Below are 14,362 nucleotides of genomic sequence, written 5' to 3'. Positions count from 1 at the left end.
TCCATGGTGTGTTACCGCCTCAGGTGCCCCTGACATAATCAAAGTGCCCCTTTTGAGGGAAATGTTTAAACCCTGGCGCCCCTTTCCCTTCTAGGGTTCCTCTGAGACGTTTTTCTGCGGTGTTTGGAAAAGCTGGAGTTTAAATAACAGCCTTAATGATCTTAAATTAAAGTAACCCCTTAGGTTTATTTTTTTCCATGCTTAAACCCTCTGCAGGATTTGCAGGTGCATGGGTAGATGTTCTCGTGGTGGTTCTTAGCTTGCCATAAAAAGATTTAAAACACCTTAATGGCAAATCAAGGAAAGAACTTGATGCGGGTCTACATGGATCGTGTCCACAGGAATGTGTATGTTTTCTAAATCATTTTATTTGAAGTTTCATAATAAATACTTCTCCTGCGGGTTTTCCCAGCTGGGAACACAGAAATCGAACAGCTCTGCATAGGAGAGTTTACATTTTTCCCCTCTGGTTTTACACGGGTGGTTCAAAGTCAGCAGGCTGGGTCATTTCTGGAGGTTACAGGAGAGCTGCTCTCCATTTTTGTAATAGAGTGCAGATTTTTCCGACATTTGCCTGTTTTGGGGCACCTTTATAGTGCTGCCTCAGCCTCCCCCCAGCCACGTACCCCCCCCCCCCCAACTCTTAGGACAATTTCAGGACGCTCCACATCACAACTTCACCCCAAACAAACCCCCCAAAAGCACATTCAAGAAGACAAACCAGTTGTGTTCACTCTCCCAGAAAACAATCTTGGAAAAAAAAAAACCCACACCAGTTTAAAAGCCAAAAATGATTCAGGGCTGTTGTTTTTTTCCCCCTATTTTGAGATGATGCTCAGAAATGAACCTCAGCTCAGGGAGAACACAGGTGAAAACCTCCCTGAGGAAAATGCAAGGCTTCTACTTTGCGTGGATGCAGCATTTTTTCATTGTTATTTTTAAAGGGGTTGATTAACTAGGTGGGAGCCAGAAATGTTTTCATTTTAGTGTAAGATCAGACTAAATTCTCCATCTTATCTTTCAGCTCGGCCCTCGTTACCCGTCTGGACTCCATGGTGTACCTGGCCTCTGTCCCAATTGGGAGTCACACCTGGGATAAGGTACGTGGGGGATAAAAAAAGGGGGGAAAATCAAATTTCAGGCAGTGAACATCCAGCCTTGACGCCCCCCAAGCAAGGTTGGAGCATTTCCATGTGTATTTATTCTCCTGGCCATCATTTCTCCCGCTTGGGCTCAAGCCACAAAGCTCAAAGAGATGATTTCTTTCAAGGAGGAGGTTTGTGCTCATGTCCCGGGCACATCCCTGCTTCTTCCACCTTAATTATCCCAAGGGGAAGGTTAAGGAGTGAAGCGGCTTTTGGAGAAACTGGGCCAGGGGAGCGCAGGGGGTCTCTGCGCCCCTGGGAGAGGAGCAGGGACGATGCTTTCTGCAAAACGACGACGATTCCCATCTGTCCTGCGCCACTCCCTTTGCACAAATGAGTTTCTTAAAAAAGCACACGAGAAATGAGCTCAAATGCCCGTCCCAGAGCTCGGGGACGCCCAGGGTCACACAGAAACGCCCCAGCACCTCCCGCACCCACTGGCATGCAGACGTGGGGCAATGGGTTGGCTGTTTCTGCCCCCTCCCCTCGTATTTGCCCCCTGTGCTGTTACCCCCTGCTTGCACCATCGTGGTGTTTCCAGCACTACAGCAAGAAGGGAAGAAAAGAGGGAGAAGGTGGAGAGAGGTCGAAGCTTTGCGGGGAGCCCATCACCGTCAGGGCCAGGGTGAACTGCTGAGTTAACTAGCGATTCAACAAATGCCCGGAAACACAAAAAAACAACCTCCAAACTGACAATAAAACCAAATCCTTGCATGCCTAGCCGAGAGGGAGAGGGCAGGGGGGGTGCAGAGGGGCAGAAAGGGGGGCTTCAAATTAGATCGAAATCTAAGGAGCTAATGCTAGCGATAGGAGCTCTCCAGAAATTAAAGCTGTTGAACTGCAGCAGACTGTCCTCTTCCTCGGAGATGTCCTGGCTGACCCGGTCCCGCTCGCCGGCGAGCTTGCCCAGCCCTCCTTTGGGTTTGTAGAGGGCCACGTCGCTGAGCCCCAGCCCCTCCAGCTCTGCCACGTCCAGCCGTGGGATCGGCATCCTCCAGTAGATGAAGGAGTCGTACTGGCTGCTGATGGTGTCCAGCATTTTCAGGCTGTGAAGGGGAAGGGGGCAAGGGGAGAGAAGAGGAGGAGAAAAGCTCTACCAAAGCCACAGGAGTTGCCCCAAAGTGATCAAAACTCTCCGGCATTGCCATATTGACCAAATCCCAAAGGATATCCCCTAAAAAAAAAAAATCGATGGGGCAGGAGTGTGGCATCATGGAGGTTTGACTCTAGGCTCGGTCTAAGTGCAGACTTGAGCTCTGCCACTGGTCTTATCCATGGCGTCGGTCATGGCCTTTCTCTGAGCCATGATTTGGAGGGGCGTGCAATGGGACTTGTTGCCCCTCACCTCAGTTTCCCCACCCCGGAGTGTGGGAAGGATGGGCAGGGTGGGGGCTAGCCCCCTTCCCAACTGCATCTCCCGCCATCCATCCTGGGCACCTCGATGCTTGTGGGGTGGCATCAGCAGGGAGCAGAGACGGGCTGTCCCCCACGTCCCGCTCTGCCGGCAGGGACAGAAACCAGGATCCAAATAAACCCTTTTCCCACCAAACGTGCAAAAGGCTCTCGCCCTTTCCCTATGCCGAGCCCCTCACAGAGCGGACAGCGAGGGGGGGTCCCTGCGCATCCCCCCAGTGCCTGCAGAGCCCATGCTGCCCCCTCCCTCCCCAGCTCATGGCATCGCATCGCCCCGGGGGACCATGACCAAACCCTCTAGAAGGAGCTGGAAGAAGCATCGCTCGGCGTTGCCATCGCACCCCACCCACGGTGCCGTGCCATCGTGCCGGTGCCGTGCCATCCCACCGTGCCATCCCGCCATGCTGCAGAGTGCCTCCCGCTACCCCACCCCGATCCAGGCAGAATTGGGAAAGAGCAGGAGGGGATGTGGTTCAGCTTTTTCTCCAGCGCGGCAGGGCCTGAGCTGAGTCACTGCCGCGCTGACTTGCTTTTCCCTGGCAGAATTATGTCATTCACCTCCGCGTGTTTGGCAACGGAGGTGGGAAAAAAAACCCACCCCAACTGGCTGACCCAAAATATCCTCCTTTTCCCATTTTAATCCTTGGGAATCCAAATCCTAAAGGATGATTCAGACATACCTTGAATCACGCCCTCCCTCGCTCCCCGTCCGTGTGATGAGGGGTGACCAGCTGCTAAATTTAAGATTCCCGATGTAACTCGGAGGCTATGAAAGGCTCCTGTGTCACCCCCTGGGGAAACTGAGCCCTGGTGCTTTGAAATAGCCTCCTCCCCAGGGATATATCCCCGGGTGTCTTTCTGCACAAAGGCAGCGAATTATTTAACAGTGACGGATGTTGCGGACAATGGATTTTAAAGCTTCACAAGGGAGAAAAAGGGAGTTCAGTGACAAGAAATCAAAAATTCAAATATCCAGAGAAGGCAATCAATGTGGGGTAAAAAACCCTCCTGTGTTGCGTGTCACCCCCAAGGAAGAGCATTTCCCCTGGGATCAGTGTGATCTACTCATCCCGTGTGGGCAAAAACACCTTTATCCACTTAATCCCTGCTGGCTGTTGCTTACTTCCCCCCTCAAAAAAAAATCCTGGAGTGCCAACGCCCCTCTTCACCCAAATCTCTTCCCAAAAAAAAGCATCCTCTTGCTTTTCATCCCCCTCTGCCCGCATCCCGCTGTCCCTTACCTGTCGAGGAAGGGTGGGCTTGATGCCGTCTGGGCTCTTTGTGCTGGGAAGCCGCGGGCGTTGCAGCGTCGCTTTTGTCTGCTGGCGCGTCTGGGTCTGCAATGCAGCCCCTCGAAGCTGCTCGATGAATTCCCCTTCGTCGTGGGGGGGGGAGAAGACGACGGGCAGATGAGTCAGCGGCTCCCACCCGCGCCAGGGAGGGGGAGGACGGCCGACGTGGACGAGCAGGAGGGGATCCTGCGCGCTAGACCCCCAAGACGAGGATATATTAAACCTAGAGAGGATGGGAGATTTCCCGCAGCGATTCCCGATTCACTCCTGCAGCCTCCAGCTCAGGATTCAGGAGATGAACGGATCATTTTCCTCCAGCCTCCAAGCAGCTGGCACAGGTTTCTTTTTACCTGTGTGCGAAGAAATGGGGTGCTGCTGTACCCCCAAGCCTTGGGCTGCAGGAGGGCACTTTGCGGGTGAAGCGCAGGGAAGTTTGGTGCAAAAAAACCCAGGTAGGGTTTTTTTTCATGGTGTTCCTGAGCCTGGGTGTTTGGTGCTGATGCTGCCCAGCAAAAATATCTCAGCTTTGTGTCTGAAGCCAGACATGGAGCCAGAAATAGGAGGGAGACACCCAAAGCCGGCATCGCTGCCAGGGCTGGGAGAAGGGCTGCTGCGACCCAAGGGGTGGGGGGCACCTCGCCCAGCCCCGCTGCCCCCCGCTCCCCGCCACGGCACCCCTGGGCACCGGGCCATGGCCATGGCCCCTGTGTCGATGCGGTGGCAGAGGGATGGTGACCCCTGGAGCGGGACAGCAAAGAAAACCCCAATGCTACTCCTCCAACCTGCAAATCTCCGTGCCCAGGCCACCGCTCAGCCCCAAAACACCCTTTTTTGGGGAAGGACAGGCCGGATCTGTGCACCTGTGAGGCTGAGAGCAGTCCTTGCCCTCCTCTCCCCTGGGCTTTGCCCAGGATTAACATTCCTTTGGGGCTTTAGGGTGGTTTTTTTCTGCCTTTTCCTCCCCAATCCCTGTGCGTGGCTCATTTCTGCTGGTGCCAAGTCCTTTTGCCAGCGCTCGGCTTTCAGCCGGGCTATTTCTGCCTCTTCCTCCTCCTCCTCCTCCTGCTGTCCCCACTGCCGCCAGGAGCCAAGAGGATCCCATGTCCCCTGCTCCTAAATAGACGCGCTCTCAGCTTAGTCCCGCCAGCGCCCAGCATGGGGAAAATGCCAACTGGGGGCCCAGTGGAGATGCTGATCCCTCCGGGGGGTGAGGCTGATGGATTTTTAGAGATCCCCAAGACCATGGAGCGCAGCTTGGCTGGGTGACTCTGTAGGGAGCTGGATGCAACCCATCCGCTTCAGGGTGTCACCTGCTGAAAGGGGTGGCTCACACGGGACAACCTCAAACCTGCAGCGTCCCTCCCTGGAAAGGGACCTGGGGCCAAACCCTGCGGGGAAAGATGGGGGATGTTGCGATGCGGGGTCCCTCTGCGCTGCAGGGACCAAAATCTCTTCGCCATAACAGCGGTTTCGGGAGGGCTGCCCAGACCCAGCATCGCCGGGGGGGCTGGAGGGGGGACAATGTCCTCTGGCAGCACAAGAAGCCGAAAAACAAGGGCTCTTCAGCTGAAATGAGGTCTGAGACACTCGGGGTATTATCAGCTGGGGCCGCCCCGACAGCGCAGGACAGGCGCGGGACAGAGACCCGTCTGAGCGGGGACAGTGACACCTTGTTTGGGTTTTCTGGAGTGGGAGTGATGGGCATGGTTGGGATTTGGGGGCTGACGTGGGGGGGGGACACTCTGGGGCTCACCCAGGGCTGTCCCCTGTGTGGGTCCCTCTGGGCAGGCTGGGGACCTGCAGGAAGGGACGCCCCGGAGGTCCCAGTGCAGCTTGGCCAGTGGCTGGAGCTGGGGGATTTCGCCGGTGGCCATGGCAGTGGCAGGACTGTGGCAGACAGTGGTGGCAGGACCATGGTGGTGGCAGGACCATGGCAGGCGGCGGTGGCGGTGGCAGAACCATGGTGGTGGTAGGACCATGGCGGGTGGCAGTGGCAGTGGCCGGCCCATGCTGGTGGCCGGCCCATGCTGGTGGCAGGATCATGGCAGGCGCTGGTGGCGGGTGGTGGTGTTGGCAGTGGCAGGACCATGGCAGGTGGTGGTGGCAGCGCCGCGGCGGGTGTTGTGCAAGCGGAAGGACCCTGAGCTGGGAGTGGTGCAACGCTGCGCGATGCTGGCTGCAGGGTGGTCCAAGGGTTTCCACCCTTTCGAGTTCTTCGGTCCCCCGAGGGCTCTGGCCCATTCATGGGAAAAGTGGGAATAAGGCTCGGGAGGAAACAGGATTGTAACTGAGCCCTGGTGGGGGCCCCCAGCCCTACCAGGGCCCCAGCCTTGCTACACCCCAGTTGTGCTACCCACCTCTAGCCCTGCCAGGGAACCCCAGCCCCACCGGCACCCCCAGAAACCCCAGTCCTTCTGGGACCCTGGGGACCCCCAACCTTGCTGGAACCCCCATCCCTGCCAGGACCTGGGGACCCCTGACCCCTGCCAGGACCCCCCAGCCCTACTGGGACCCCGGGGACCCCCAACCCTGCCAGGACCCCCAGCCTTTCTGGGACCCCGGGGACACCCAACCCTGCCAGAACCCCCAGAACCCCCATCCCTGCTGGGACTCCCGATCCCTTCTGAGACACCCCCCCCCCCCAAGCCCTACTGGGACCCGGGGACCCCCGAGCCATGCCGGGACGCCCCAGCCCTACCGGGTCCCCAGGACCTCCACCCCCACCGGGACCCCGGGACAACCCCCCCACCCCTGAGCTGGCGGCCCCCCCGCCCGGCCGCGGCCCCTGCAATGCCGGCGGTGCCCAGGGTGGGAGCTGTGCTGGGGCCGGGCCGGGCCGAGCCGAGCCGGGCGGCGGGGAGCGCCGCGTCCCGCACTCGCCGGGCCACGCCTGGCCACAGCGAGCTGGGCACCGGCACCGGGACCTACACCGGGACCCGCACCGGGACCCGCACCCGCCGCCGGGGCAGGTAATGGGGCCGCCACCGCCACCGGGACCGCGACCGGCCCCCCCGAGGGGTGCGACCCCGCGGAAGGGCCCCCCAAAGCGCCGTGGGAAGGCGGGGAGGGCACCGGAGGCGGCATCGGGACGGGGGGGGCGGCGGGAGGACCCCCCTTGCAGCCCCCTGGTCGGACCAGGGAGTCCTGCCGGGACTCCCAACACTACCGGGACCCCCCAACCCTGCCGGACCCCCGATGCTACCGGAACCCCCAACCCTACCGGAACCCCCCAGCCCCACCAGGACCCACGGGGTCCCCAGCCCTAACGGGACCCACAACCCTACCCGGACCCCCCGTCCCTACCGGGCCCCCCCAGCCCCACCAGGACCCCTCAGTTCTACTGGGACCCTCGGCACCCCCCAGCCCTGCCGGTACCCTCCAACCCTACCAAGACCCCCGGGGTCTCCAGCCCCACCAGGACCCCTGGGGACCCCAGCTCTGCTGGGAACCCCCAGCTTTATCAGGACCCCCGAGATCTCCAGCCCTTCTGGGACCCCCCAGCCCTACTGAGCCCCCCGGGTGACCCATCCTTGCTGGCACCCGGTGCCCCCGGGTGGCAACCACGACCGTCCCACACAAAGGGGGTTCTCCCCCCACTTTGCCACCCCATCCCAGGGGTCCCAGGCCTCCATCTGGGGAGTCCTGGGGCTCTCACCTGGGACGGCCCCATCCCCCCATGCCGCTTCCCTTATGAGCTTGGGGGGGGACCCAAGTGAGCACCCCTGGGGTGGGTGACCCCCAGTGCTGGGGGGCCTGGAGTGGCCCCCCCCGAACAGCCTTGGTCCCCCGCCGGTGACGCAGAGCCGCCGAGCGGTGGTTTCCCAACAGGGAAGTCATTTTGTGTGTGCTGGCGCGGGCCGGGCCGTAAGCCGCCCTCCCCAGGGCCACCGTGGGACCGGGCCCCTTCACCCAGGCGGGCTGAGACTGGACACAACTCATTGCAGGGTGGGCAAGCAGTGAGGGGGCTACGTGAGACCCCCACAGTGGAGGGGTGGAACTGGGGCAGCTGCGGCCTGTGGGACCCGCCGCCAACAACCGCCCGGAGCCGGGAGAGCAGCTGGATCCGGCCCCAGCCGTCACCCTTCTCTGGGCGCGAGGACGTGAGGCCCCGGTGGGTGCTGCAGGGTGGTTTTGGGGGGAAGAGGGGGGAAGGGTCCAAGCGGGGGGTTCACAGCAGTTTGAACCCCTCAGGTTTTACATGGGGATTCGCTGGTGGCTCGTACAAGGCTGAGCCTGCTCCTGGGGCTCCCTGCAGAGGTCCCCCAGTGCTCTGGGGACTGGTTGTGATGCCGAATTTGGGGGTATCCCCCCCCCCACAAGGCCTTCCTGCTGTGCTGCCAGATCCGGCAGTGAGCCGGAGCATTATGGCGGGGGCCGGCTCCGGCAGCCTCATTTCCTAAGGAAATCAGGCTAGAAAGAAAAGGCAGTCCCCCCCCCGGCCCTCCCTGCTCCGTCCGTCTGTCCATCCACAGCCCGGGGGAGAGGCCGAGTTTGGCTGGGGGGCGCCGGTGTGCAGGTCTGGCGTGGGTACAGCCCCGGTTTACGCCACCCCGGACGTGTCACAACCTGCCCATTCTCAGCAGCCGCGCTCGCCGGGGGGGGAAGCTGGGGGCTGGGGCCCAGATGCCAGGGTGAGGGGCTCTGGGGGGGGTGTCCGTCAGTCATCTCAGCCTCCCCGCTGGGACCTGGGGCCAGGCTGGCAATGCGGGGGGAGTAGGCACGGTTGGGCACCCACTCCCCCTCGGTGCCGTGACGCCATGGGGATGGGCTGGGGTTGCTGCCGGCTGCCGGGTTGTTCCTGGGTGCAGCTGGGTCACCCCGGGGCCAGATCCTGCCCACTGGCCCTGGCGAACTGGGGATGGCATGGAGGTGATGCAGTCCCGCAGGGTTGGAGCATCCCTAGGCACGCCAGGGTGGGGTTAGCACCCCGTTTTGGGGTGCTGCCGGCCCCGGCACCCAGCAGCCATGGCTGCGGGCCCTGCTCCTCCCCGCTGTGGGCAGGAAGCGCCGCCGGCTGCCGTGGACTTTGGACCCATCCGGCGTCGCCGGCGCAGGGGCAGAGGAAGGGACTTTTCCTGTTTGCCGGCACGGTGGGGTCCGGCACCCATCCGCCACTGTGGCTGAGCTCCGGCGAAACTTGGCCGAGCCGCAGCACAGCCGCTAGCTGCTCCCCCCGCCCCGGTGTGGGGACTCTCTGGCAGCTCATATAGGGTTGTGCTCAGGCTGCGGCCCTTTGTGGGCGGGTGAGTGTTTTGCGTGCCGCCGGGTGCTTTTGCAGCGAAAGATTTGTCTCTCTTTGTGGGGAGGGGAAGCACCCAATTTGGGGGTGAACCCCTCTTTCCACACCCCCTTTGGCTGCCCAGCTTTACCTGCACCCCCCTGGGGCCGTGGGGGTTTGGGGTAGAGACCCGCTGGCTGGGTAGAGCCCCCATTTATTTTTCCCCCCGTCTGCTTTTCAACCTGGAGCGGAAGAGCTCAACCTCCGGCCCCTTTTCGGAAAGGCTGGGATATTTATAGCCGCCTGGCTCAGGGAGTTGGGATTTGCCGTGGCTGCCTCCGTCCCCCCCATCCTGCCGCAGCATCTCTCAGCTGCGTCCTGCACCGGGGTGGGGGCCGGGGATGGATCCTGCCCTGGCCGTGGGGCAACTCTTCCGGGTGGCTGTGCGATTCGTGGGGTCCCTGAGTGTCTCTGCGTGATGCCTGGGGGTTGCCCCAGGGTCTCTGTGCCATGTCAGGGGTCCCTCGGGGGTCTCCCTCTCCGTTTGGTTGATGGGGAGTGGATTTAGGGTTGATTTGGGCAGTCAGGACTGCAGGCATTGCCCCCTCCATCCAAAACCCGCATCCGGCTGCTCCTCTCCACACCGTGCCTCAGTTTCCCCAATCTGATGCATCACGTGGCGGCAGCGCTGGGATGGGGAGTGGGGCTGATCCTGCACCCCAGCGTCCCCAAGCCACCTGTCCTCTTTCCCCCCAGCATCTGACACATCCCTGCGCTCGGGGACAAGCCTTTCCCTGCCATGACGCACCCCTTCCCCGGCTCTGCCTCCCCCCAGGTGCATCGCCCCCAGCTCAGCCACCTCGACCAGGTCCTCCCACTGCTCCCCATGGAGTGACCCTGTGCGAGGGTGTCTGCACCGGTGCGGCCCCCCCGGCAGCCAGCCCGGCAGGGAGGGAAGCTGGACGCCACCGCGAATATGAGCGACTTCTGGCACAAGCTGGGCTGCTGCGTCGTAGAGAAGCCACAGCCCGTGAGTAGCTTCAGCCTGGCCGGTTTGGGGAGGGTCTGGTGTCTTGAGGCCGTGGGCTCAGCAGGGGCTGATGGCCTTCATCTGCTTGCAGAAGAAGAGGAGGAGACGGATCGACCGCTCCATGATCGGGGAGCCCATGAACTTCGTCCATCTGACGCACATTGGCTCTGGCGACATGGCTGCGGGCGAAGGCCTGCCCATGGTACCCTGTCCGCGCGCACGGTTGGGGTGCTGGGTCTCATGGTTGGGTGGTGGGTGTTGCTGTTGGGGTGCTGAGACTCATGGTTGGGTGGTGGGTGTTGCTTTTGGGGTCCTGGGTCTTATCGTTGGGTGGTGAGTGTCATGGTTAGGTGATAGTTGTCAATGTTGGGGTGGTGAGTCTCACAGTTGGGTGCTGGGTGTCACTGTTGGGTTGGCGGGTCTCATAGTTGGGTGGTGGGTCCCTGTTGGGTGATTGGTGTCACTGTTTGGGTGGTGGAGTCTCGTGGTTGGGTGGTGGGTGTTGCTGATGGAGGGGTGGGTCTCGCTCTTGGGGTGGTGGGTCTCATAGTTGGCTCATGGGTGTCACTGTTGGAGTGGTGGAGTCTCATGGTTGGGTGGTGGGTGTTGCTGTTGGGGTGGTGGGTCTCATGGTTGGCTCATGGGTGTCACTTTTGGGGTGGTGGAGTCCCATGGTTGGGGGGTGGGTCTCAGGGTGGGGTAGAGCGGCCTTATGTTTGGGTGATGGGGTGGCACAGTTGGGTGATGGGTCTCACAGCGGTGATGACACATTTCTGCACCGTCCCCGCAGACTGGTGCCGTCCAGGAGATGAGGTCCAAGGGTGGTCGGGAGCGACAGTGGAGCAACTCCCGGGTCTTGTAGCGTGTGAGTACACGGCCGCGCGGGTGGCTGGGGCAGCCCTGGGCACCCACTGTCCCCCTCTGAGGCACCACTGCTAATTAACACACCCAAACGAGCCACTGCTTGTGTGGGTCTGTAACCCGGCCTCTTGGACTTTGCAGATTCCTGGCTTTTTCAGCCCAAACTTGAACTGCCTGATCCCCCAGCCGGAGGAGAAGCCGACCTCGAGCGCTTTAACCCCGCGGTAATTTATGCAGAGCGATCCTTGCCCGGCTCCCGGTGCCTTTTGGTCGTGTGTCCCCCCGCCCCAGAAAATCCCTCCTTCCCGGAGGCATTGGGTTGGTGACACGGAGAGGGAGAGGGGACAGCAGCCCCCACCTCGTGCCCAACTGGGATTTCACCTGAAAGGACACAGCCAAAGCACTCCAGGAGCTGCTGGGCGCAGCCGAGATGTGCCAAAACCTCCTGGTTTTCCCTTTTTCCACGCGGGCATCTCCCATGGGCCCCTCAGTGCCAGGCCGCGGTGCCTTGGTTTCCCCGGGGGATCGCGGCGAGGCCGGTCCTGATGCTGAAGCTGATGTGGTGCCCTCTCGGAAAGGTGCAGAAGAGCAAAACTGGGATTAAACCCCGATGCTTTGGTGCAAAACTGGGATTAAACCCCGACGCTTCAGTGTCTCACCGGCAGCGGCTCAGCGCCAGCACCACCAGCGAGCCCTCGGTGCCTGCAGCCGGCTTTTCTACTGCCAGCAAACCGCCACCTTCCTTCTTTTTTAGGATTTTTTTTTTTTTTTTTTTTTTAAAAGCTCAAAAAAACAATTAGGCAGCCTCCGCCGCCTCGGAGGCAGGACCGTGGTGGGGTCACCTCTACCCGGGATCGCCACTGGGGTGTCACCGGCACTGGCCGAGGCAGGACGGGGCCCGACCCGAGGAGGGACTCGGGCTCCCGAATTCGGGCGCGGGTGTATATAGTTTAAATAGCGCCGGGATTAAATATTAAATAGCGTGTGCTGGGCATCACGGCCAGGCGGCAGAGCTCTCCCCTTCGCCATGCTCCACACCACGCCGGGCTCCTCCAGCCCCGCGGTGCGCTCGGCGGTGGTAAGCAAGTGACGATGCTTGATTCGGTTTTCCCTCTGCTGGGAAAAACAACCCCCCCTCGAAATAAACCCCTTGTGCTGGCCCGAGGAGCGCATCTGCCCAGGGCTCCTTCCCTCCCTCCTCTGCTACCAGGGCTGCCAAATTTGCCAGAAGCTGAGCCCCCCCACCCCCCCATCACACGCCGGGCACCGTGCTCCCGTCCACGTCCTTTATTCCCCCGTGGGTGCTCGGGGACCGCTTTGGGCAGGCCAGGAGCCCGCGATGCCACCGCTTGTCCCTGTGCGTCACCATGTCGTGTCCCGGCTGCCATCCCAGCTGGGCTCCAGCCTGGGGGGAGAGAAAGCGTCCGCGGCCAGCACACCATGAGCCCCCCCGCCCCCGCCTAAACCCCAGCCCTGCGGGGGGGACTCACCGCCGGACGGGCTCGGGGACGTGTGCTGGCTCCACGGGGACGAGCCGGGAGAGCTCCCACAGGCTGGTGGCAAACCGGACCTTGCCACTGAAGGTGGGGCTGGGGAAGACGGTGGGGCCGAGACCCCCCCCGAGCTCATTACACCCTCGTGTGATGGGGCCGGTTCACCAGAATCCGGCACGGGAGGCTCCGGGGAGGAGGTGAACGTCCCCGTGAGAGCAGCCCTACCTGAGAAAGGGCCGGGCAAGTGTCACGAGTGCCTTGATGTACCAGGTGGGGTGGACGATGATCACAGCCTGGAGACTCTTCCGGAGCCTGGGAAGGAGCAGGATACTCCAGGGCTCACCGGGATCTCAGCGCGTTTGCTGACCCCCTGCTTCCCTGCCCCCCAGCACGCTCACCGGGAGCCCTCGCACGCTCACCGCCGGTCCATGGCCTGGTAGCACCGTTTGATCCAGCCGAAGGGGGGGATCTGCCCCCGCGCTGCCGCCCCGCTAAGGCACACCAGGACGTAGCGGTCGGCCACCGTCCTCTCCAGGGTGCCCACGATGTACCTGGAGGGATGGTGTGGCCCACCAGCTTGGGGAAACTGAGGCACAGGGCATGTGGGAAGGACCCTGACCCCCCCCCCCCAGGACCCCCACCTGAGCAGGTTCTCCATCACGTAGCTGTACCGGGGGATGCTGCTGTCCGGGAGGTGGCAGGCGGCGAAGAGCAGGATGGCACCAAAGCCCTTGCCGTGGTACCCTGGCCGGAGCGGAGGATGGCCTGATGTCGCCACCCCTACCCCGGGCCCAGCGGGCTCAGGGGGGGGACCCAGGAGTCCCACCCCGGGCACCCAGCCCCATGTTACCCCCGTGGGAGAGGACCCGGCTGTAGGGCTCCACCACGCTCAGATCCACGCTCTCCTCCGGCCGTGCATCCTCCGTGTGCGGCACCGTCCGGCTGCCGGCCCTCTCGGCGAAGCCCCAGCCATGTGGCAGCTCCTCTGCGAGCAGCCGGTTAGCGCGGCACTGGGGGGGGGCAGAACTGGGGGTCCCCCACACCCCCACCCCAGCTGGGTCTCACCGTCCCACTCGAAGCCATCGCTGCCCGAGGGCGTCTCCAGCGCGTCCAGGTCAAGGTCGATGCTGGCGTCGGGCGAGCGCTCGGTGCTCTCGGGCCGCTCCAGCGCCGGCAGCCGCCTCCGCATACGGCGCGGGGCACCCCCGGCCCCTGAGCACCCCTCCGGCAGAGGCCTGGTGGGGACAGGGCCGGGGGTCAAGGGGACCCCGGGGACAGACATGCGGGTTTGGGGTGCCGCTCCCATCACCCCTTTACCCGGGAAAATCCTCATCCAGCCACTCCTCATGCAGGTCCAGGCCGTCCCTGGTGGCCGTCCCCACGGCCATCCTTGTCACCGTCACCTGCAGAGAGAGACACCAGCCCCATCTCGGGAACGAGCCCCCCCCCAGCAGCTCCACTCCAAACCGTTCCCCACCTTTCCCACCCCATTTCCAGACCCAAAGCCAATGCAAACAGGTGCTCCGGCTTGGATGCTCCCCGGGGACCCCCATCGCAGCCCCACTCAACCCTCTACAAGCCCTCAGAGACTCCCGGCACTGGGGCCGCTCACCTCTCCGGGGAGCCTGTCTCAGCCTGTGGCTCCCCACCAGTGACAGGCTCCAGTGACGGCACTGGTGGCTCATCCAAACTGGTTTGGCCGCATTCGCAGCCGGCAGAGGCCACGGCTCATCGCGGCACAACCGGTTTCCTCCCAACTGGGCTGGATTTGGGGGTTCAGCTGCACCAAGCCCCCCCCCCCGGGTCCACGCTATGGGGGCCCTGAAATGCTCTTCTGACCCGGGAGGGTATTGGCAGGGGGGCTGCACCCCAGGAAAAGAGGGGGCTCGTCCCCCGGGATGCCCACAGGG

At 62.3% G+C, this 14,362-nt stretch overlaps 3 protein-coding genes across 5 annotated transcripts; 1 reads left to right on the top strand and 2 right to left on the bottom strand.

Annotated features, from left to right (window-relative positions):
* Positions 1-348: 348 nt before the first annotated feature.
* Positions 349-4,249, bottom strand: MLLT11 (MLLT11 transcription factor 7 cofactor). The gene is made up of 2 exons (XM_063357418.1): positions 3,800-4,249; positions 349-2,191 (listed from the first exon to the last, which is right to left on the bottom strand). Exon 2 carries the CDS (start codon positions 2,182-2,184, stop codon positions 1,915-1,917), a length of 270 nt encoding a protein of 89 aa, XP_063213488.1. The 5' UTR covers positions 2,185-2,191; positions 3,800-4,249; the 3' UTR covers positions 349-1,914.
* Positions 4,250-6,666: 2,417 nt separating this feature from the next.
* Positions 6,667-11,953, top strand: CDC42SE1 (CDC42 small effector 1). Of its 2 annotated transcripts, XM_063357419.1 has the most exons (6): positions 6,667-6,819; positions 7,795-7,961; positions 9,904-10,098; positions 10,190-10,300; positions 10,889-10,963; positions 11,101-11,953. In XM_063357419.1, the coding sequence occupies exons 3-5, from the start codon at positions 10,045-10,047 to the stop codon at positions 10,958-10,960; spliced, it is 237 nt and encodes a 78-aa protein (XP_063213489.1). In that variant the 5' UTR covers positions 6,667-6,819; positions 7,795-7,961; positions 9,904-10,044; the 3' UTR covers positions 10,961-10,963; positions 11,101-11,953. The 2 variants fall into 2 exon arrangements, with proteins under 2 accessions (XP_063213489.1, XP_063213490.1); XM_063357420.1 differs by lacking the exon at positions 7,795-7,961.
* A 277-nt stretch (positions 11,954-12,230) lies between these two features.
* Positions 12,231-14,300, bottom strand: BNIPL (BCL2 interacting protein like). Of its 2 annotated transcripts, XM_063357411.1 has the most exons (9): positions 14,065-14,300; positions 13,770-13,855; positions 13,518-13,687; positions 13,303-13,437; positions 13,094-13,196; positions 12,872-13,003; positions 12,678-12,764; positions 12,450-12,548; positions 12,231-12,364 (listed from the first exon to the last, which is right to left on the bottom strand). In XM_063357411.1, exons 2-9 carry the CDS (start codon positions 13,838-13,840, stop codon positions 12,322-12,324), a joined length of 840 nt encoding a protein of 279 aa, XP_063213481.1. In that variant the 5' UTR covers positions 13,841-13,855; positions 14,065-14,300; the 3' UTR covers positions 12,231-12,321. The 2 variants fall into 2 exon arrangements, with proteins under 2 accessions (XP_063213481.1, XP_063213480.1); XM_063357410.1 differs by having other exon boundaries at positions 13,518-13,855.
* Between the last annotated feature and the right edge of the window lie 62 nt (positions 14,301-14,362).

The sequence above is a fragment of the Chroicocephalus ridibundus genome, chromosome 21, assembly GCF_963924245.1.
Source record: "Chroicocephalus ridibundus chromosome 21, bChrRid1.1, whole genome shotgun sequence".
NCBI classification, from domain to species: domain Eukaryota; kingdom Metazoa; phylum Chordata; class Aves; order Charadriiformes; family Laridae; genus Chroicocephalus; species Chroicocephalus ridibundus.
Note: the sequence above shows the minus strand (reverse complement) of the source record. Positions and strands in the feature narration are given on the sequence as shown.